The 23517-nt window shown below is 51.0% G+C and overlaps 4 protein-coding genes across 4 annotated transcripts; 3 read left to right on the forward strand and 1 right to left on the reverse strand.

The window, feature by feature from the left end:
* Positions 1-59: 59 nt before the first annotated feature.
* N7520_009097 (uncharacterized protein) lies at positions 60-12834 on the forward strand (the record flags this gene model as incomplete). Its single annotated transcript, XM_057143031.1, is given in 3 exon segments — positions 60-75; positions 87-11218; positions 11299-12834. 3 exon segments carry the CDS (start codon positions 60-62, stop codon positions 12832-12834), a joined length of 12684 nt encoding a protein of 4227 aa, XP_056992319.1.
* Positions 12835-13740: 906 nt separating this feature from the next.
* On the forward strand, positions 13741-16651 carry N7520_009098 (magnesium transporter CorA family protein; the record flags this gene model as incomplete). Its single annotated transcript, XM_057143032.1, has 3 exons — positions 13741-14198; positions 14272-16293; positions 16351-16651. 3 exons carry the CDS (start codon positions 13741-13743, stop codon positions 16649-16651), a joined length of 2781 nt encoding a protein of 926 aa, XP_056992320.1.
* A 1444-nt stretch (positions 16652-18095) lies between these two features.
* Positions 18096-20840, forward strand: N7520_009099 (putative phospholipid metabolism enzyme regulator; the record flags this gene model as incomplete). Its single annotated transcript, XM_057143033.1, has 1 exon — positions 18096-20840. The coding sequence occupies one exon, from the start codon at positions 18096-18098 to the stop codon at positions 20838-20840; it is 2745 nt and encodes a 914-aa protein (XP_056992321.1).
* Positions 20841-22381: 1541 nt separating this feature from the next.
* Positions 22382-22689, reverse strand: N7520_009100 (uncharacterized protein; the record flags this gene model as incomplete). The annotated part of the gene is made up of 2 exons (XM_057143034.1): positions 22382-22542; positions 22599-22689. 2 exons carry the CDS (start codon positions 22687-22689, stop codon positions 22382-22384), a joined length of 252 nt encoding a protein of 83 aa, XP_056992322.1.
* Between the last annotated feature and the right edge of the window lie 828 nt (positions 22690-23517).

Raw genomic sequence — 23517 nt, forward strand, 5'->3', positions numbered from 1 at the left:
TCTACTAAGCATTCTATTGGTATTACTCCATGTGCAGGACGGGAAAGAATCGGAATATAATGACGACAACGACAAGTCTTTTTTAGGGGAACACCCTGAAACGCGTGACCAACACGGTGCGGCGCCTCCATTTCCGAACATCACGAAATGGCTGGGCCTAGAGGATACGGCAGAGGGTGCAGCTATTGCAGCTGCTGGCTTAGCACTGGGGGAAGATCTCTTCCGGCAGCGCCCTCGAAGTCGTTCAACTTCGCCTCGTGCCGCAGAGAGAGACCATGATCTCACCCCGAAATCCCAGAGTAGACCATCTTCGCCAGAGATGGCCCGAAATCAAGGTCAGTCACGACGAATGTCTCTCAACCGGTCGACAGAGTCGCCAACTGCAGTACCTTTGCACTTCCGTCGACCCCCGATGTCACCTGGTCTGACAAGATCAGTACCAGCCGAAGACACAACTCCACCGGGATCTACAGGCTCCCCGACTCAATCTCGCCATCGCCGTCCCAAGTCTGTCGAAATGTCGGGTGAAATGCGGCCCCTATTCCTAGTAGAACGCCACGGCTCAGCTAAGGTGGAGTCAGAGGTTGGTGAAAAGCTACCCTCGCTCCCATCTAGTAAGGCTTCTTCACGAGCTGCCTCTGTGGAGAACTTGAGAGCCCTTAATGACGAAGATGCTGTCATGACATGGGAGCCAATTCAATCTACTCCTTTGATAGACCGCAGGCCGAGTCTGAAGATTTCTACGGAGCGAGCCAACGAGGCCGAAACAGAGCATGATCTTCTTGATTCGCAACAAGCAACCCCAACAGCGCAGAACTTCAGGGAACCTTCAGAGTCAGCAAAGAAGGAGAGGCAAAAGCCCGAGTTCTATTCGCCATCAGATCTTCTGCGAGATCCTACTGCTTATCCGGACCCCTCATCAATCACCGAGGCTCTTCCTTCGCCTGAAGGATCGGTGATTGCTGTCAAAGACCTGCCCGAAAATGCTAGCGCCGATGATGAGCATGCGCGTGAGCTTGATATTGCGCAAGAGGAACCTCCGGCCACAGAGGAAATTTCTTCAGCAGCAAAGCCCATGTCTGAAACTACTGGTCTTGGATTTGCTGGTATTGTTGACGCTGCTGTCATTGCTGCTGGAAAGGACGACACTAAGCCTTCAGAATCCACTGAAAAAGAGATTTCCGAGCCAACAACCCAGTCAAGCGATCCATCAAGCATTGGAAATACTGAAAATGAAGTTGCTGAAAAGGCTCTGCCCGAGACAAGCTTTGAATCATCCGTTGAATCCGAAACGAAACTCCAGGGATTTTCTGATGTCGTTGATGCTGCTGTTGCTGCTCAGGCGTCCCACAATGAAACGCCTGTCGATAAAGAGCTGGGTGAGATTAGTACGGTCATTGAAGAACAGCCATCCGTGCCACTTGAACCCGTGTCATCGGTTGAAGTTGAAGCAAGCAAGGAGCTGGTTCCTGAATTTCCTGAACAGCCCATTGAACCTGTTTCATCTCAGCCACAGGAGCAGTCTCAACTGCAGGAGGAGCCGGTCGTCGACGAGGCAAATTTGTCAAAGTCTCAAAAGAAGAAGAAAAAGAAGGGAAAGAAGAAGCAAGCTGATGAGAGCACTGAATTACCTTCTGAGTCTGCGACGACCACCGAAGACCATATTCCCGCTGTTGATGCCACGGAAGGTGAATCTCGCTCCATTGAGCTCGAATCAACTCCTGTTGACAACGAAGTCCTTCCCGAACCCCAGTCTAAGCTTGCACCAGTGGAAGCTTCCAGAGAGGTAGAGGTCGGAGTCGACAATTCGTCTGCTGCTCCTGCTGAGTCTCCCGAAGGCTTGGAACGATGTGTTGATGAACAGCCTCTGCCCACCGCCGAGCCAGATCTAAGTGCCTCTGCACCAGTTGAGGCCGAGTTTGTCGAGGCCGCAACTGCTCCTGAGCCCGAGGCGCAGTCCGAGCGGGAGACTGTGACTGAAGCTGTGAATGAAGATCATGCCGAAATATCCGCTGGGATGTCGAAGAAGAAAAAGAAGAACAAAAAGAATAAGAACAAAAGCATTTCTTCTACAACCCCAGAAGAGGAAACATCTCGCGATGTGGTTGAAGACCAGGAACCCATTGCTCAAACCGTGGACGCTGTTGAGGCTGGCGAGACTCCAGCTACGGAAGAACCCACAGAGAAAGACATTCCCCAGGAATCCGGCTTCACTGATGCTCCCATGCAGCCCGAGCAAGAGTCTTCCGACCAAGACATGTGGGAGATGGTGGAGCGCGGGGGTACTACCGATGAACAGCAGGGCGAGGAAATGAGCAAGTCAATCGGCTCATTCACAGCCCTTGAAGCGCCTACACCCGAGTCGCATGATATGGAATTCTCTCAGCCTGCTCCAGGGGGAGAGGTCACCGAGCAAGCAGAGGAAATTACGGCAGAAACCACTCCTGATGATCGGGCCACCCTAGAAGAGGCACCTGAGACAGATTCAGAAGCATTCCACGAAGCAGTTGAGGAGCAATCTACTCCGACTGAGGAGAAGAAGGAGGTTGAGACTGAGCCGGCCGAGGCCGTGCCAGAGATTGTTGACACCACTCTTTCCGAACCACAGGAAACTGCGCCAGAAGAGGTTCTAGAGACTCAGTCAAAGAAGAAAAAGAACAAGAAGAAGAACCGCAAGTCTGCGGCCTTTGAAGAGGCAGAAACTCCGTCTGAGCCTCAGATAGCTCCAGAGCCTGAACAAGTAACTAAAAAGATTGAGCCTGAGGCTTCTGCACCTACTGATGTCCCGGAATCTGGAGATTTTCAGTCATCAGAGCCACAGGAGGCTGCTGTGGATGTGCCGCTCTTGGTCTCTGAGGAGGCCACTACAGACGTGCCACCTGCTTCCGAGCAAGAAGTATCACCTCGGGAGCCTGAAGCTACCCCGTCTGATCTGATCAATGCCGAGCCTACACCTTCCGCAGAGCCGGTCAAAGAGGCCGATGAAACACAAAACCAACCCGCTGCCGATGCTGAAGCAGAATCTGAAGCCCCTTTGACGCCAGCTCAAAAGAAGGCAGCCAATAAGGCCGCTAAGAAGAAGGCAAAGCAGCAGAGCATATCCTCTTTCCCGGACGAGGAGACCCCGGCCGAAGCTTCACCTGCTGATAATCAGCGAGCCGAGCCTCAGGCCGATGAGCTTGTCGAGCCTCAAGTGACAGAAGTTCCCGAGCCTACCCCTGAGACCGATACTGCCATTCGTGACGAAGCAAAGGATGCACCCGTACCTGAGACCATTCCGGCGGAGGTAGAGGAGACAAGGGATTTAGAAGTTAAGCCTGAGTCTCTTCAGAAGCCTGAGCCTGAGCCTACTCTGGAAATTGTCACAGAGACTGCTACCCCTGATATCATTCCGACAGATGCAGAACAAATCAAGGATCTGGAACCAGCAGTCGAGCCCTCTCATGACGCTGTTGAAGAAACGCCTGTTGAAAGTGTTCCGGCAGAGACACCGTTCCAGCCTGCTGGAGCGGAGTCCATCCAAGACGTATCTGAAGTACCGCAAGACAAGCCTGAAGTTGAGCAGCTGTCCATGGAGCCTCCGCCTGGCTTGTCAAAGACTCAGAAGCGGAAGTGGAAGGAGAATCAGCGAAAATTGCAGCAGCAGCTTATGGAATCTGCTGCTGAACAGACAACAGCTGAGGCTTCCGCTGCGCCTGAGCCAGCCCAGGATCCTGTCGAAGAGACACCGGCTGTTGAGCGTACCCCAGCAGAAGAGCCGACCAAGGAACTAGAAGCTGCACCCGAGCCCTCACAAGATCCTATTGAAGAGACTCCTGCTGTTGAAGAGACGCCTGCTGTCGAAAGTGTTCCGGCGGAGGAACAACAAAGCAAGGAACTGGAAACCCATCCTGAATCTTCTACCGACCCCACTGCGGAAACCCCTGCCAATCCTGTTAAAGCGGAGTCCATTCAAGAGGTGTCTGAAGTACCGCAAGAAAAGCCTGAAGTTGAGCAGCTGTCCATGGAGCCTCCGCCCGGCTTGTCAAAGACTCAGAAGAGGAAGTGGAAGGAAAATCAGCGAAAGTTGCAGCAGCAGCTTAATGAATCTTTTGCTGAGCAGACACCAGCTGAGGCTTCCGCTGCACCTGAGCCAGCCCAGGATCCTGTCGAAGAGACACCGGCTGTTGAAAGTACTTCGGCAGAAGAAGAACAGACCAAGGAATTAGAAACTGCACCCCAGCCCTCTCAGGATCCTATCGAAGAGACTCCTGCTATCGAAGAGACTCCTGCTGTCGATAGTACTCCGGCGGAGGAACAACAGAGCAAGGAAGTAGAACCTCGGCCTGAATCTTCTGCCGATCCCACTGCGGAAACCCCTGCCAATCCCGTTGAAGCGGAGTCCACTCAAGAGGTGCCTGAAGTACCACAAGATAAGCCAGAGGTCGAGCAGCTGTCGATGGAGCCCCCACCTGGCTTGTCTAAGTCTCAAAAGAGAAAGTGGAAGGAAAATCAGCGGAAATTGCAGGAGCAGATGATGAGCTCGGTTCCAGAACAGACATCAGCCGAGCCTGCCGCTGCGCCTGAGCCAGTCCAGAGTACTATTGAAGAGACTCCTGCTGTTGAAGAGACTCCTGTTGTTGAAGAGACTCCTGCTGTTGAAGAGACTCCTGCTGTTGAAGAGACTCCTGCTGTCGAAGAGACTCTAGCCGTTGAAGAGACTCCAGCCGTTGAAGAGACTCCAGCCGTTGAAGAGACTCCAGCCGTTGAAGAGACTCCAGCCGTTGAAGAGACTCCTGTTGAAGAGACTCCTGTTGAAGAGACTCCTGCTCTCGAAGAGACTCCTGCTATTGAAAGTGCTTCGGCAGAGGAACACCAGAGCAAGGAATTGGAAGTTCAGCCTGAAACTTCCGTGGAAGGCCCTATAGAGACATCTGCTCAGCTCGCCGAGGCTGAGTCTAGCCCAGAGGTGTCCGAAGTGGCCCAAGACAAGCCGAAAATGGAGCAACTGTCTGACGAGCCTCCGCCTGGATTGTCCAAAACCCAGAAGAGAAAGTGGAAGGAAAATCAGCGGAAATTGCAGCAGCAGAGGTTAAGCGAGCAGGCCGAAGCAGAGTCTGCTCCTGCCCCTACCCCTGCCCCTAAGCCCACTCAGGATAATATTGAAGATACTCCTGCCGTTGAAAATGTTGTGGCAGACCTGGAGCAGGTTCAATCGCAAGCTCAGCCTGAGCAAACCCAGGAGCCCGAATTCTTTGGAGAAGGTACCGTGGATACTTCTACTCAACCCGCCACTGAATCCATTCAAGAGGTTTCTGAGGTGTCACAAGAGAAGCCGGAAATGGAGCTACTGTCTGACGAGCCTCCGCCTGGATTGTCCAAAACCCAGAAAAGAAAGTGGAAGGACAATCAGCGGAAATTGCAGCAGCAGATTTTAAGCGAGCAAACACCAGTCGAACCAGCCCCTGAGACTGAGCCTGTTGAATCGACTAAAGAGATCGACCTATCTGCTCCCGCTGAAACCTCAGCTACTGAAAAGATTGCGACGTCCAATCCTGATGTTGCTTCCGCGGAATCTAGCCAAGAAAATCAAGCAGAGCCTATCGAGAATAAACAGCCCAAGGAAGAGGAATCAATTGCGACTTCTATTGCTCAGACACCCGTCGACAATCAGGAGGTTGAGACACAAGGGGAAGATCCTGCGTTGCCGATAGTGGAGTCTGAACAGCCGAAATCCGCCGCCGAGAAGAGAAAGGAGAAGAAGAACAAGCGAAAGTCCAAGCAGTTGGAGAGCCAGTCTGCTGAGGCTGAACCTTCTTCCGAGCAGACCACTACCGAGAAGGTGGAAGAGCAAGCAGCAGAAACAGACTCTGTAGCTCCTACTGAAGTCGATCCTTCTACCGTCGATGAGCCCACGATCACACAGGCAGATTATGAGCCGAAGTCTGTCGACACACCCGAAGGCGAGGACTTTCAAGATCCTTTGTCTAAGGAAACACTCTCTTTGAACGAATCTCCCGAGGACAATGGCGTTTCCGACCAGCTTGTTGAAGAAGCAGCTGTCAGTGCGGATCTACCGGCTGACGTCCCTTCTACCGAACAGCCCGTCACAGAAGTTGTTGAGGACGCACCCACTGAGAACGTGGAGGAGACTGACTTGACCTCTGCCGGGTCAAAGAAAAAGAGCAAGAAGAAAAAGAAGAAGGGCCAGTCTACTCCCGCCGAAGAGGAGTCGCAGCCTGACTCACAGCCCGAGCCTCCTAAGGAAGAACAGACTACCGACCTGCTTGTTGCCAGCAAGGAAAGTGAAGATATACCCGAAGGCTTTGTACAGTCACAAGAAGCTGCTGAAACGCCCGCAGACGAGGTTTTGGTTAGTTCTGAGGCCGTTGAGACTCCTGAAGCTATCCAAGTTAGCGAGGGCCTCCCTGAACCGGAAACTACAGAGACTCCAAAAGAGGCAGAGGATGCAGGTGCCGGGAATCAAACACTCCAAGGGGCTGAGGCTACCGTGGCCTCCGCAGCTGAAGTCGAAGAGGAAGATCCTGAATGGGCAAATCTGTCTTCCAAGGAGCGAAAAAAGCGGAAGAAGCAGAAGGAAAAGGAAAGAAAGAACAAGGCTAAGTCCTTGGACTTGACCTCTGAGGTGCCTTCTACACCAACCGAGGCCCCTCAAATTTTGGATGATCAGACTGCTACGGCCGAGGGTAGCAATACTGTTGACCTTGATGTTGATGCTTCCAAACCAGAAGGCATCGACATTGAGCAACAGGGTGAGAAGAGCGAAACGGCCGAAGCTACTCAATCCATTGAGTCCAAGGCGAATACCACTCCCGATGTCGCCAGTAAGGAAGCCACGGACCCAGCCCAGCTGGGTGAGCAAGAGCTAACTGCCACCCTAGCCGAGCCCTCAACAGAAGCTGATGTTTCCAAAGAAACGGAGCGACCTTCTGAGCCTACCACCGAGGCAGAACTCGATACCGAAATGACTGCCGAGGAACGTCGCAAAGCGAAGCGGGCGGACAAAAAGAAGAAACGCAAATCAAAGAATCTCGGTGCCGATGACCCAGATGCCGACAAAGCTGTTACCGCCGAAACAGATACCACGGAACCCAATGCATCCGTGACGGCTTCCTCGCCTGCGGAAGATGACGGTAAAGAACATCAGTCCCACGACATTGGAACGCCCGACGTACCGCCACAAATTTTGACTTCGACTGATGACATCGTATCTTCGCAGGTAGAGCAGCCGCAGTTAGAGAATCGTTCTTCAGATTATCCTCCCCAACCCGTGCTTGAGCGTTCGAATGATTTTGGCGAACCGGAGGGTGTTGAGAAAGGAATTGACGAGACTGCACCCGTTTTATTGGAGGAGGTAGCAACAACTACAGGGGAAAAGGAGGTTGGTGATGAGGAAGTTACGGAAGAGAAGATTGACGAGCCGGTGGAGAAAGATGTGGAAAATGTACTGATTGGGGAGGAACGGGAAGGAGCAAAGTTTGACATTGTGGATTCGAAGGATGAGCCATCTGTGTCGGAGAAAGAGACGAACACCGCTGAGGAGTCGACGCGAGAGATGCCTGATGAGGCACCTGTCGAGAATACTGAGATGACTCCATCCGTTGGTGCTGAACCAGCACTAACCGAGGAGACGGAAACGTCCAAGAAGCAGAAGAAGAAGGACAAGAAAAAGAAGAAAAAGCAACAAGAGGAGGACAACATTGAAAAAGAGGCCCCTGCTGAGCAAAAGCCATCGGCTCCAGAAGACAAGAAGGAGCTAGAAGCTGTGTCTAGGCCCTTTGAGACCGAAACCAAGGAGGTGGCACAACCTGAGTCAATACTGGCTACTGATGACCCTGAGGTTGATCAAGAGCAGCCCGCTATCGATGTACCCGAGCCACAGGTAGTCGATACCATCGATCCTCCGAAGGAGAGTGAGGTCCCCGCGGAAGAACTCGAGTTCCAGGCGGAAGAGGAAGCATTGGAAGAGGAAATCACTCCTTCTGTCGCTGATGCTGCAGCCTCCACAACCCATTTGGACGTGGAAAATAAGCCAGAGGCAGAAAATTCTGCTGAGGATGGATTGACCGATGTCCAGCATCATCAAGGCGTGGAGGAGACAGGAGATCTCAGTTCCATGGCCACCGAGGAGCAACAGCGAGCTGCAAGCGATGAAATTGAATCCGTTGAGCCTTCTACTGAGCCTCCCTCCCAGAAGGAGCCAGCAGAGGAATCAAAGGAGGCTGCGGCTTCAACATCGGAAGTGCCAGAAAAGGTGCTCGCTGACACGCCGGCTGCCGAAGAGGTCGTGGACGAGTTCAAAGGATTGAGTAAGAAGCAGAGAAAAAAGAAGATGGCAGAGAAGGCTACTGCTGCTGCTGCTGCTGCTGCTGCCACCGTTGGCCTCGAGACCGAAAATGCATCTGAACCACATTCTACTTCTGACAAGGTGTCTACCCAGCCTGTCCTAGAGCCCACCACTGAAACATCTGAAATCGCAGATGTGACAACCAACTCCGAGTTGCAGCCCGAGTCTGCAAGTATGGATGTCAGCGAGCCGTCGGTACCGTTCACCGATGAACCGGCGCAGCTTTCTGAGCCTTCGAAAGATGTCGAACAGCCAATAGACACGCCTGAGCAACCCGTTGAAACTTCTGAGCCATTAGAAAATCCCGACAGCGTGGCAGAGGAATCTGCTACGCCCGAGCTCTCAAAAAAGGAAAAAAGAAAGGCTAAGAGGAAGTCAAAGCAGGTTGAGTCTACTAACGATCTCCCTGACGAGCCATCGGCCCCAGCTCCTGTGGCCGAGGAGCCCGAGGCTATTGTCGGTGCTGAGGTGCCTAGCGCAGAAGAACAAACGGAAACTGTTCGAGAGGTCGAGACTGGACTCACAACTGAAGAGCCTGTGGAGAAAGTGCGTGAGATTGAGCCTGAGCATGTCGAAACTGTCATCGCCCCCGAGCATGAAACGCCTGCAGAGGAAGCTGAGCAGCAGGAGGAGATTGAAGAAACTGATGCTTTTGCTCTAATGGCTCCATTGGATGTCTCCCCGGCTGAAGCCGATCAGCAAGATTTCTTTATCCAGCCTACACAGGAACGTGCAGAGACCCTCGACCAGGACGTCGGCCCCGAGCACGAAGTAAAGGCCGACGTCGCGGGGGTCAGGAATCAAGAATCAGCTGCCGAGCAGGAGAAGTCTGAAAATATTAAAGAGTATTTTGAAGATTCACCTCGACAAGCGAAAGATGATGTGCTTGATCAAACCAAAATGTCGTCGAAGGAGCTCCGGAAGGCCAAGAAAAAGGGTCATCTGTTGACCGCTCCGCTGGCAGATGCTGAGGAACTTATCCCGGATTTGTCTTCTTCAGAGCCTAAGGACATAGATATTCCGGCACCACAGCTCGTTACAGAAGTCGAGGAAGTGCCTTCGGAGGAAGCACAAACTACGATAAACCCCGAATCAACCAGCGAGCAAGATCTACAGCCCATCCCAGCAGCGGAAGCCCCAGAGCCTGCACCAATTCCCTCAGATTATGTTACTGAAGAGCCAGACGTCTCGCTCTCGCGGAAAGATTCTAAGGCTTCAAAGAAAGCAAGGAAGGCCGCCAAAAAGAGCCAAGCCTTGGAAATGCAAACATCAGCTAATGCGACCGATGAACACGAGTCAGCATTGCCTCTTGACAAAGCATTATCTTCCAACGAGCAGGCTCAACTTGCTCAGACAACGCGCAAGACAAACCAAGATGAGGATTGGCCTACGATTGAGTGGGAGCAGGGCAGATCTGAAAATCCCGCGCCACCTCATGACCAAAGTGCCGAGCGTGAGCCTATGTCTATCCTTCCAGCATCCGAAGCCATTGATGAGTATGATGAGCATGCCATCCCGGCAGCATTGCGAGAAGCCAAGGAGCTGGAGGCATCGGAGGAACCACTGAGCAAAAGCGCCAAAAAAAAGGCCAAGAAGAACAAAAAGAAATCTGAGCAAGAAACCCTGACAGGCCCCGTACAGGAGGAGTCTCTCTGCAAAGAGGCCGAGCTGGCAAATGAGTCAATGCCAAAGCCAGCAGAAATCTCGGCCTCACGCGAGATTGAAGCTGAGCCTCCCGCGAGAACCCGCACCCCCGGAGGATCCAGCGTCGCCGACGTTTTCCCTGGATTACCTCGAGCAGGATTTCGACTTAAGAAGACAGATGCGTCGGTAAAAGATAGTGCTGAGGATGAGACGACAGAGGAATTGGAAGCCAATCGCGATATCGCGATCCCCGTCTCGGAAGCACCCACATACGCGACCATTGAATCCAAAGAGACAACTGAAACCAGCTATGAGCTGCTACCTAAAGCTATCAAAGGAATCGATCTTGTTTTGGAACAAGATGTTCCAGCGACGGAGGTTACCAGGGAAGCATCTACGGAGGAGCCAGACCTTCCAGCCTATAGTGAACGTTTCTCGGAGGAACTGGCTTCAACACCGACGCTCTCTGCATCAAAAGAACGATCTTCTATGCTCTTCAGCTCGTGCCCGTCTACTCGGACAGAAGAGCCGTCTTCGCCCCGACATCTCCTGCCATCCCAAATGGAGACTGTCGCTGAACCATGTGGATTGCGCCGAACTCCCTCCGTTATTCACGGGCGACATCAACACACTCCACGCACATGGAATTTGGAAGATCAATCCATTCCAGCGATCGCACCTTCACCACCTCGTTCTCTCTTTGGACCATTCGACAATGATCCTACATCTCGGCCCCGGACTCCACTAGACACAATTGCGGAGCAAGACCCAGGGGACGGGCACAGATCAACCACGGTTCAGCACGGGACGCCCCGTCTGGAGATTAGGCCAGAACATGTCTTACGACCTGTTACTCCAGAGCGACCAATTCCTACTGCACGAAGTGTTTCTCCCGTGCGAAAATTTACAGACAATTCGCATGGGCGGGAAACATGGCCAACACCAGAAAATGAATCTCGACGAAGTCAAGAAGATTTGGGCAAGAGATATGGTAGTGAATCTCCTCTAAAAACACCTGAGGGGATGCCGGTGTTGAGACCATCTGGTAGTAAAGGCAAACTACGTCGAACGAATAGGAGTACGAGTAGCGATCTGCGGGCGGCTAGTCGTGCGCTAGACTCCCAGCCTCCCTCAAATCTCGATCTCGATCAGCTTCCTTCCTCTTCTTCCTATGACCCCGTCACCGACAAGGGCAAGCGTCCTATGCGCAACATGTCGGATGTCTATGTAAGTGGATTTCAATTCAATTTTTGGATTTTCCCCATTTTGTTATTTTTGTTTGTTTTGTTTACTAATCAACTCTACAGGAAGGATGGGGTGAAACTCCAAGTTCCCCACGGTCGCCCAGCCGACCGCCTAGTGTCCGTCATCGCCGAAGCATGCAACACTTACAAGATCTTGAAACTCGTCTCGATCAACTAATTTCGGAGAACCGCTTACTCATTGCTGCCCGCGATGAAGCTGAAGACAGATTGCGTAATTCCAGTGTCGCTCGCCGGAAGAGTGACCAGGCCCTCTACACCAGTGGTGCCGACTTGCGCGACAGCAAAGCCGAGGTGGAACAACTGAAGAGCTCCGTGGACTGGTTACAAAAGGAGACAGCCCGCCTCACCCAGGAGAATGAAGGCTTGACAGCGTCTAATGCCGCCCTCGCTGCCGCCCATGCTGCCGAGGTGAGCAATGTGCGGGAAACCTCAACCCGTGAGCTCGATGTTTTACGGTCGCAACATGACGAACTATCAAGGCAAGTGGATGAGCGCGTACGAGAAGAAATCGAATCGGCCCTAGCTCAGAAAGACACCGAATTGCGGCGCCTGCGCAAAGAGCTCGAAGCCGCCCGCGATAAGGTCCAGGAGCTACAGAAACAGATATCCGCGTCCGTCCATGACAATACCCTTGTCTTCCGTGATGAGGATTACTTCGACGCCTCTTGCCAGAAGCTCTGTGGCCATGTTCAGCAGTGGGTGCTACGTTTCTCTAAGCACTCTGACCATCGTCGCTGTCGTGCTCTAAGCGAACTGCACGACGAAAAGATTGCTGATCGCTTCGACAATGCCCTCCTTGACGGTACTGACGCTGATTCCTTGCTCTCGGACCGAGTGCGCCGACGCGATGTGTTCATGTCGGTCGTGATGACCATGGTCTGGGAATACATCTTCACCCGATACCTATTCGGCATGGATCGGGAACAACGCCAGAAACTCAAGTCGTTGGAGAAGCAACTGGGAGAAGTTGGCCCCCGTCGCGCAGTCCACCGCTGGCGCGCCACCACTTTGACCCTGCTGTCCCGGAGACCCGCATTTGCTGCTCAGCGGGACAGTGACACTGAAGCTGTCGCTTTGGAGATCTTCGGGACGCTATCCCGTGTCCTCCCACCTCCGTCTCAAGTAGAAGCGCAGCTCCTTGATTCTCTGCGCAAGGTACTGCGCGTCGCTGTCAACCTCTCCCTTGAGATGCGCACTCAGCTGGCTGAGTTCATCATGCTGCCGCCGCTCCAGCCTGAATACGACACTAATGGGGACCTGGCCCGTCAGGTATACTTCAATGCATCACTTATGAATGAGCGCAGTGGTGAAACCAGCTCGAATGATGAGCTGGAGACCCAGCAGGCGATTGTGCGCATTGTGCTCTTCCCTCTAGTTGTCAAGAAGGGTAACGATATTGGCGAGGGTGACGACGAGGTTGTCGTTTGCCCAGCTCAAGTCCTCATCGCCCGCCCCGGCAAAGACAAGAAGATCTCTCGAATGATGAGTGGTGACCGGATGTCGCTGGACGCAAATAAATCCGTTCATAGTGTGGCACCTTCCACCTTCACAATGGACATGGGCAGTAACCAATTCTGAGGCGTCACACTCAGGTTTACTACTCCCATTTACATTGTGCTCATGAGATGCTGTCTTTCGTCTTTTTCTCTTTTTCTCTTGTTTCTATCTAATATGGTGCTATGGCATCATGGCGTCTATTATGATCTTGGTTCTCTAGCGCTGGCCTCGGATTGATACCTCAGTGTCTTGGAGTTGCATAATGTTTTTTTATTTCTCTTTGAACGTTTTGAATGTTTGAAATGGAAAATAACGGCCGCTGGACATGTATTTACTATCTTTGATGTCTGATGAGTGACGAACTTGTACTTCTGGCAAGCCAAGTCGGCTATAATAGATTATTTTCACATATTTATGTAACTTTGAATCTTTAGAATTGATATGAGAATTGATAAGCATATCAAAATTTCTACGCAGTTGTGAAGTGTCTGTCGCTGACCTCATCGCTCCGTTTTAGGCAATCAAGTTCCGTTTGATGAACCTCCCGTTGCATTATCTTTTCAATCATCTGGATTTCCTCAACCTATACTTTGCTGCTTGTTCATACCTTTTATTGTCTTTTATTATTTGTACGCAGGCTGGGACAGCTCGATTTCTCACATTGCTTTGATCTAGTCTAGTTTCTGATGCTCCACACGGTTTCGCCACACGCGTCATCCTTAGTGGTCAGCTCCGGGGCCTCTTATTCAAGCTGCATGATCTTTGCTGATCCTTGTTCTTGAATATGCTTAGGTGAAACAGTGGCATTGTGAACACATTCTGGATCTGATTCATGGATACCTGAGTCTTGCAATATTGGCACTTTGGTGGTCACACGGTGGGTGTGCCCAATCGGCGGATACTACGAACCCTTCCGCAGGTGACGCACGGCCAAAGCTTACCATCTGAACGACTATTGGACTGCTTTTATATACGTACATTTCAGTCATGGACCCGCCTCACACACCGACTCCTGTTGGAGCTTCTCGATCATCACATTCGTGCTCTTCTTCCCCTGGTCCAGCGAAGCGCCCCCAGCAAAACGATTATCCACTTTACACCGATAACAGATCCGGGAATGGTCCAATGGGCGGGTCGGGCCAAGATCAGGTTTCGGCCACGTCCTTCGGGGCCCGCCTACAAACCCCCGCGCCTGATAGCAGTGCTGGCAAATCTAAGACCAACAAGCGCAAGAACCGCCGACGCAGACCGAAAAATAGAAAGCAATCATTCCTCACCCCTGATCCGGAAACACATGACCGGCCTGGAACCTCATCGGCAGCTGATGGTGCTAGAGAGCCAATGGAGGGCGACAGGCCAAACTCGAAAGATGGCACGTCGTTTTTCAAATTGGGTAGGAACTTGAGTAATACTAGCTTGGAGAGCGAGGCTCTGTTGGATCACAGGTAAGAGTTTCCCCCAAAACTCCAGAGCGTCAATTGAGAGGATAGGCTTTGCTAATTCCCTCCCCCCTAAAAGAGACCAACCTATGATGCGACCGCGTCGCGACAGTCGCCAAACTTCATCTTTCCGACCCAGCTCTCTAATATCCAGTGCCGTTCGATCTGGCGATCTACGGCCCCGAGCTAGTCCCGGAGGAGGGCGACCACAACAATACCAAGACGAAGACAGCGACGGACTCGAGGCTACTGACCGCACCCCTTTGGTGCGAGCCACACCAGGGAGTACATCAATTCGACCTCGATATGGATCAGACATGCGTACCAGCCCACTTCCCTCTCACCCACGAAGAAGCTCCGGTCAAACGATATCGTCGCAATGTTCGCCAAATCACAGTACATCATATTTTCCCGAGCAAGACCGCGAATTCGATGTTAACAACCCTCCCTCAATGCCCGGTACGCCAAAGCTGGGACCGGATATGAACTACGATGATGCTATGGTGACTGGCGTTGAGTTCGACTTTGCGCAATCCATGGAGAATCACATGGATGCGTTCAATCGGGCAAATGACACGGTGATCAACATGGACAACATGCCACATCAACACTCCGCACCTTCGTCTGCTCGCGGTTCCCCGTTATATTCCCCACACGCACCTGAATTTGGCTCGAGACGTCACACTGTTGCGAATCTAGGTCTCCCAGAAGATGTCTGTTTGCCTCCGGAAGAGTCAGAATTGGGAGATGAAGGGACCCATGCTCCACGAGATGAGACTGGGGAAAGACGACGACGCAGACATCGACGGTGGCCGGATTTATCGGTGCTGGAAGAATGGAGTCGAGAGGAGAAAGAAGAGCGCAATGGGGATTTACGCGTTAAAAAGATCAGCGAGCCGATGCTCATTGAGGGTCGACTGCGACCACAGTATAAGCTTTGGCGCCGTGAAGAAGAAGAGACACCTTATCGGTTCACCTACTTCAATGAAGAATTCCCGAGCACCATCCATGCACAGACTATTTCCGAGCTGGTACAACCGGGCGGTAGTTTCCGAGAATTGTTCATTCCAGACCCTCCAGAACTGGAAGATTCCTCGTCCGAAGAAAGCGATGATGACAATCAGTCTTCCAATGATTACACTGCCAATCATTCAATCCACCCTCCTGGTAGTGGGCCTCGAGCAAATACTTCTCATGAAGAACACCATACTACGAACGGTGTAGCTGTCTCGGGCACATTAAATTCTACCAACAATGGACACAATGCAAATACCCCGGCCTCCACAGCTGACACGCGAATGCATCCGCGTTTGTCTGTTATTAGTGAAGGACATCCTGAATCCAACCGGGGAATCTCACCATCATATTCGAATGGTGTGAAGCCCAAGCGATATGGTCCTCGTCCAACATTTTGGCTAGATGTGCTCTCCCCGACAGATGCGGAGATGCGAGCAATCTCGAAGGCATTTGGTATCCATGCCTTGACTGCCGAGGATATCATGATGCAAGAAGCGCGGGAGAAGGTAGAGCTGTTCCGTAGCTACTACTTTGTGAACTACCGGACATTTGAGCAGGATACGAATAGCGAAGACTACCTCGAGCCTGTCAACATGTACGTGATTGTGTTCCGCGAGGGAGTGATTTCCTTCCACTTTTCTCAGACACCTCACCCGGCCAATGTGCGACGGCGTATTCGCCAGCTCATGGACTATTTGATCCTGAGCTCCGACTGGATCTCTTATGCTCTTATTGACGATATCACTGATGTATTCGGCCCGCTCATTCAAGCCATTGAGGAAGAGGTCGACGAGATCGACGAGATGATCATGAAAATGCACTCGTCTAGTAAAGAGGGATCATCGAATGACAGCGTGCCTCCTTCCTTTGCACCCGGTGAAATGCTGCGGCGGGTGGGCGAGTGCCGCAAGAAGGTCATGGGACTCTACCGACTGCTCAGTAATAAGGCCGATGTTGTTAAAGGCTTTGCAAAGCGTTGCAACGAGCAGTGGGAAGTGGCACCCAAATCAGAGATCGGCTTATATCTGGGTGATATTCAAGATCACATCATGACCATGACAGGCAATCTGACCCACTATGAAACGTGAGTTGATGTCTACATCCAGTAACTCATTTGACATGTCGCTAACTTGTGTCCTAGTATTCTTTCTCGGGCGCATTCGAACTATCTAGCGCAGATTAATATCTTGATGAACGAGCGTCAAGAACAGACAGCTGATGTCTTGGGCAAGTTGACCGTTTTGGGTACCATTGTTCTTCCCATGAATATCATCTGTGGTATGTGGGGTATGAACGTCAAGGTTCCAGGTCAGGATATCGAGAATCTGTCTTGGTTCTGGTCGAGTAAGTCTCTCCTTGTCCCGCTCATACATTTACTTCTAACAAATCTTAGTCACTGCCGGCCTGTTCGTTTTTGCCTTGATCTCATTTGTTATCGCTAAACGCGTCTATAAGATTGTGTAGATGAGGCCATCTGAGAATTATTGATACCCTGGCTTACTTTCGCTTATATTGTGGACTTTCCATGCTTTCCTTCTTATGTACACGATTTTGTTGCTGGCTCGGCATACTGCGGCGTTTAGTATGGGATTATTTTCCCTACAAAGTTCACTTTCTTTGTACACTATGTTCTGTTTGAGGTGTCTAGAACTGTATATACCATTTTCAAATAATCTGAATTGCAAAGGTTCCTAGGTAATCTCTCTACATAATGCATATATGCATCTGTTCAATTACCAGTACAAAACATTTCATATTGATGCTACTAATCTCCTAGGCTGTATATTGGTAGCCATGAAAAATACATCAGCACTCGAGCTGTCATAAAATCAGGTTCCTGGCTCATGAACTGACTTCGGCTTTTTCCACTCATTATGAAGTCATGGTGTGTATTAACATTACTTGTAACCAAGGCCAAGTAATGGTTACTGTGGTGTGTGACTGGTTTTGTGCCTTGTTTTATTACATGTATTTACCTGACCTTGCGTCATCCTCGAGCTGCATCTCCCCCAGATTCCAAATTCTGCATCTTCAATCTGTCCACTGCATTGCATTACTTTCACTTTCATTCTCTCTGTCTATTAATCTCTTCTCTTTCCTTTTGATAATCCCCCTGCAATCCACACCATTCCAGTGGATTCCAAAAGGCCCGCATATCCCTTCTAGACCCATCCGCGTGGTCCCCTGTAGTGCAAGTGCCCCTTCAATCCTGACGTGGGCCACTATCATTGGTCTCACCTTGGGCCCGGCCCTGACTCTCTCCACTTGTCAGCCAGGACACTTTTTTCACCCGAGTTCTTGGTCACCGACATCTCTGCAGGCGCATTCGGCAACGGGTGGGCGCCACATCTCCTCACTTCTTACACAACAAGGAAAACTGGTCCAACGTTGAGCCGGATCGGCGGCCCCCATCAGCCCCCAAGTTTCCGCCAATAAGCGTTTGTTATTGTCGGAACCACCTTGTTCTAGACGTTCTTGTTTTTTTCTGGCTGTGGGAAATCGAAGCATGCGCTTGTCCAATCTATTGCAACTGCTCCACTACCCACACCGAACTGAACTCCTCATCTGTTGGTGCAATCAAATCCACCCTCTCTAAAGTCCCCCAGCTTGGCCGTGAGCATGTGGATATCGGCTATTTACTGTACTGCACCGTCACTCGTGTAACAAGTCTAGTTATCTTTGCACAACATTCTCGCTTGCAAACCGCGGCAATCCCTCATTCGCTCTTCCCTTGCCAGCAACTCATCTCCTTCACCGTTCACCCTTCCCTACCTACATACTGCTGCACCTTGCTTATTCGCTGTCCTTTTTGGGACTATCATTCCTGCCCAACTTCCCCCGGCCTCCTCTCGGTCTCCTGACTTGTCTGCATCGTGTCAGCGCATTATGGCTGCGGAATCCGAGAGGCCGCCTTACTCCAACGGTGACTCTGGTCGAACCAGAGGGTCCAGAGATGCGGAGATGGTCTCCGATCTCCCGCATCGGTCGGTCAGGGAGGACATGACAGAGTTACCTCGCCTGACCATGAAACCCCAGGGCCAGTCTATGTCCCAGGTTCCTAAGCTCACTTCCAGCATTTCAAATTCTTTCTCGACCTCTACGACCAATTCCGCCGTCTCTTCCCGCGAATCCTCCCCGGTCCGAACCTCCTCACGCACAATCAATTCGTCAGTGACCAATCGAGGGCATTCTCAATCTCGACGAAGCAGCCAAGACCGAAGCAGCCCGACCCGATCATCCTACAACAGCAACTCGTCGACTACACCTACACAATCTTACCACTCGCCTAGCCAGCGTGTGTCGGCACAGCTTAGCAATCCACCTATCTTTTCACCTCTTCCGGCCTTCGACCCTCCGGCCAATGTCCCCACTCCCGAAAAGCCTAATATGCCATCATGGGCGGGTAATCGTCGTGCAGAACATGAGTCAACTCCTCCGAATACCTCTCACAAGAGAATCGCCTTGCCGGCCCCTGAGGAACATGGAATGGTGGAGCGAAGCAGCCCTCGGGTGCTCACTAGGAGTGTCGGCGGACAAGGTCCCTCCCTGGAGACGGTGGAGGAGATGGCCAGCAATCCATCGACACCTTCAAGTGATACGGCTCTTAAACCCGTGACCCCGGAGGACTCCAGGCTACACACCATTGACGAGGACCCAACGCCTCGAGCCTTAAAACAGAGTATTGAGAGTGGGAGTGACAGTGGTGGTAACCGGAGCTCAGAGACAACCGAAGAGGGGCGTTCTCAAGCTACTGGAGGGTCTAAGATTACGAAAACACTCGTGCCGCAACGATCAACTACATCGCTCAGTGCTGGTGCTCGTGGGAAGCCTGCGGATGGCTCAGTGCGCAACATGATTGTGGAGACGGAGACTGTCAGTTCAATACCCCAGGTTTCCTTGGGGGTAGGGGCTGGCGAACGTGGAAATGCCGGCCGCTCTGATCAAGGCACTTTGAAGAACAAGAAATCGACGGATACTGTCAGGGCGCCAGTGGCTCGCAGCAACCCCCAGAAGAGAAAGCGAAGGCACAACGCCATTCCAACCGGTCCCACATCAAGCAAGGCGGACATATTTGAGGCCAAGGTTGCTAGTGCAGTTGATGAGGCAGATGTCTCTGATTCTGATGAGACATTTGTCTATGAATCGAACCCGATCGATTATCCTCCACGACGATACCACTCTCGGACACCAAGCGCAACCTCGATGGCGAGCCAGGTAGATCAGCTGGCTGGCCGTAGCCGCCTGCGGGATGGCACACATAGCGTGACTGGAAAGCGCAGCATGAAGTTTACCAATAACACGTATAACAGCAGCGTGGATGGTGAGGCGATCGAGGCTGACGGTCGGAGCGCCTCAAGGGTTGATGGCACTGGAACAATCACTCCGCGACACCATATTGCGCACCGTAACCGCAATGGAGATCACAGGTCCATCTTTGATAGTGATGGTCCCTTTACTCAACCTCAAGGTCAAAAGTCCCCCCGGCACTTTATTGGTGGACAGCGTCATTCACGGAACACCAACACTCGCTCGTCGCCGAACTACAAGACCATCAGTGGCTCCAAGAAAGCGGGCGATGTTTACGGATATGACTTTGACGCAGAAGGTGCCGATGATGAACGTACGCCTTTGGTTCGTCCACCACGCAGTAGCCGCGGCGAACGCAGCGGTCGACGACCCGGTGGTAGCTCCAGGCAAATCGAGTACATTGCTCAACGGGAACGTGGTTACTTTTCACAGCTTGGTTCTTGTATCGTGATTATCATGCTATTACTCGTCATTGCCGGTGGTGCCGCATCGTTCTTCATCGCTGCTACCAAACAACTTTTGGATGTCCAAGTTGTCGCCATTCAAAACGTTCTCGCATCGGAACAAGAAATTATGTTGGATCTGAACGTGTCGGCAGTCAACCCGAACATCTTCCCCGTGACGATTGATGTCGCCGAACTCAACATCTTTGCCAGAAGTCAACATGTTGGCACCGACAAATTCTGGCGCGAGCATGGATCGGACGACCTCGGTCATTTCCCCCGGGTCAAACAAAGCCGACGCCGCTGGCAATTATCCCAGATTGTTCGATGCCTTGGGAACATGGAATGCGTACAGGCGGCTGAGTCTGGCATTTCTTTGTCGAAATCAAAATTAAAATCACCAGAGCACAGTGAAGATGGTGTCGACAGGGGCACCGATCCTATCAATGACCCGAGTGATTACCAGACCATGTTGCTTGGACGAGTCATGCTCTTCGATTCGCCGCTTTCATTTCCTGCATCCCCCTGGGGTTACGAGAAAACTACATCGAAAGGACAGATCCGTCTACCACAGCCAGGAAACAAAACCGAAGAGGGTGGCACCGAGCGTTGGGAGCGAGTTCTTCAGCATCCATTCGAGCTGATTGTTCGGGGTGTTATCAAATACCAAATTCCGCTCAGCTCGCGCTACCACTCGGCGCCCATCAGCTCAAGTATCAAGTATGTGCCTGACGACGAAAGTCATGAACCAACAACACCCCCGAGCAATGAAACTGCTCAAATCAACAACGAAACACTCACCATCCCTGTCGGCCTTGCGGACCTTGATCCCCAACCCGAAAGTCGGACAGGGGTATCTAAACGACAGTTTACGGCATGATATTGAAGTCCATTTTCTTTTAGCGATAGAGCGATGTGCGTCAATGTGCATTATTTACGAACGCCTCTTTTGGCCCCTTACCTTTCAACTTACTTTATTGATGTAATGAGCCTCGAAGAAGCTAAACAAGCCCTTGTGTTAATACTTGCTTCTTCCTCCTTGCGTTTCTCTTCCTGTTGTATACCTTTTCGCGATTTCATTTCTTGTGATTTATGACGAATTGCGGTATCAGCCGGTCTGACCCATGCGGGATCGCGAGTGCTTGATTCGATTTTCCTTCTTCTTACCCCCCTTTCTTCCCTGTACAGAACCCATCTATTGGCTTACCGGTGGACTTGAACTTGACCATGTGCTACGATCTGATGTCTGTGTGCATAGATAAGAGGATGTTTCTGGTCCTGTGGCGATCTATCGCCTCTTGCTTTTGTGGATCCCTGTAACTTTACGCTACTACTAGTATCTACTATATCTCAGTCTTATGAACATACAATAGGGCACGGCTGTGCTAGACACCATTTACTTTTATCCATCTGCCACGTGTCTTGTATGATGTACCCACTTCCAAGGACGCTTAGCTTCTATCGCTTTCGGTTAATTTAACTATGGCGTGATGCGAGTGGAAGCCTTGTGAAAAAGCCAGTCAGGCGGATCGGCCTGTACGAGGATGGAACCGCTAGATAGATTTTATGAGCCATCCTGACTTCCACTAAGCATCCAGAACATCAGGCCGAGCGCCTTTGCGGCACCAGTCCTTTTCAAAAATATCCCGAGGTCACCCATAATTGAAATCTATTGAAATCCCGCCGAAAGTCGAATGTTGTTCAGGGCCACTCGATACGAATATAGCCGGCAAGCTCCCATTCAACGGTGCCTAGTGAGCCTGTCGAGTTACCAATAAGAAGGTCCGTCTAGCCAAGATCACACGCATACGCCTATTATCCGTATTGATTTATTGAGATGCGGTCCAGCCAGGATAATCGATGGTATGTTGATTGATGATGTCCAAGAAACGAAGAAAAAGAAATGTCAGCTACTGTTCTCCTAGCTCTGGCTAAAACAAAACTCTACCGGTATACGATATAATGGTCCATGTAGCCAAGATTATAAGATGTATGAGTGAGGGATAACTACGCCAAAGCTCCCAAGTCTCCCAAGTCGCATGAATACGTGAGAAATAATGAGTGACGGGAACTAGTAAATACAGCAGCCTAAATTCCCAGGGCGGAATTGTGTAGCCACGCCGCTGTTAAGGGTTACTATTTTGACTACTAGGTGGGAGACTAAGTGGGAGACTGAGTACTGAGTAGGATATTAGGGGGGTTATTGGGTAGAAGATCGGTACGTAAGACACTAGGTAGAAACTGAATAGGAGACCTAAGAGATACATGTAAATTGTGACGGGCACAACATGATGGGAATACCAGTAGAGCTAGATAGAAAATCTTGCTTGCCCTTTCCTCCACAAAGACGACAAAAAGGCTGTGCAAATCGGAGAAGAGACGTGAATCTTTTATTTCAGGATACATCAGGACGTTTCGTAGTTACTGTCTCTCTGCCTTCCCAATCTCACCATTATTCACCAGCTCCACGACGCCGTCGAACAATTTCTCCAGCTCTTCCTCCCCGAGGGCGATTCTTCCCGAAAGATGGGCGTAGCCAACAATGTTCAACACACGGAGGATGAACGGATGTTCAGTAGACCCTTGTTTATCAATCCTGTCAGCTATAGTTCCCTAGAGTTAAGTATGTAGAGCTCACGGAGTTCTTGGACCTTTTCAGCACTTAGGCCATAGATCTTTTGGAAGGGGCGTTGCTCTTCTGGAAAGCCCTCTCTTCGCCACAGGAACATAGAAGCATCTAGCAGAGCGACAGCTTCGTCGTTGTAGTGCTTTGCCACCCTATCCCATGGTAAGTAAGCTGTTCGCAGCTGGTCTGCCGACCAGGGGAAGAATGGGCTACATGGTAGCGCGGAAACAGAAGATTGGGACAAGATCAGTATTCCTGGAGGGATGAGGAGAGAAAGAGAAGAAAAAAAAAAGAGAGAGAGAGAGAGAGAGAGAGAGAGCAAACTGAGGGGGTCAGCTGACCCCATGCTCCAATACAAGCATATGAAGGGTTTCGCCAGCTCCATAGAGAACGGAAATTTTCTCCAAGTCAATTTTGCCTAGGAAAACAGGCACAGGCGGCCCTTGAGCTTTGCGTAAGATTTCGAAAACCTGAGGTTTCCTGAAGACCTCTTTCCATAATCCAGACATGGCTCCTTTTCCGATGACAGTATAGCCATATGCGGCACAGATCAATCTTAAGGGAGCACCGTATGATTCTCATCTTCAAAAAGGTATACATTAATTAAAGCTTTCGTCTTATTCTGCTTTTTAAGGATGACTCCAGCCTGTAACCTAAGTAAGCACTGTTGTGGGCAAATTCCGCATCTGGATACCGTGTTTGACTGCCTTTTTGTTACTGACTTGACTATAACCGGTAGCTTATTGAGCAGATGCCGAATCCTGTGTAGATGACAGCAGTGTATAAGATGAGCTAGATTCTGGACTTGCTCATTCCCTTACTACGCTGTTGGAGCACAGATCCAATCTGTTGTAGTTCTGGTACAGGAATCTGAAAACGAATATTTTCAAGACTGGTTTCCTAGGTACGAAGACTAGATCATAAAGAGTTC

The sequence above is a fragment of the Penicillium odoratum genome, assembly GCF_028828045.1.
Source record: "Penicillium odoratum strain IBT 22623 chromosome Unknown utg000006l_segment0_segment0, whole genome shotgun sequence".
Lineage (NCBI taxonomy): Eukaryota > Fungi > Ascomycota > Eurotiomycetes > Eurotiales > Aspergillaceae > Penicillium > Penicillium odoratum.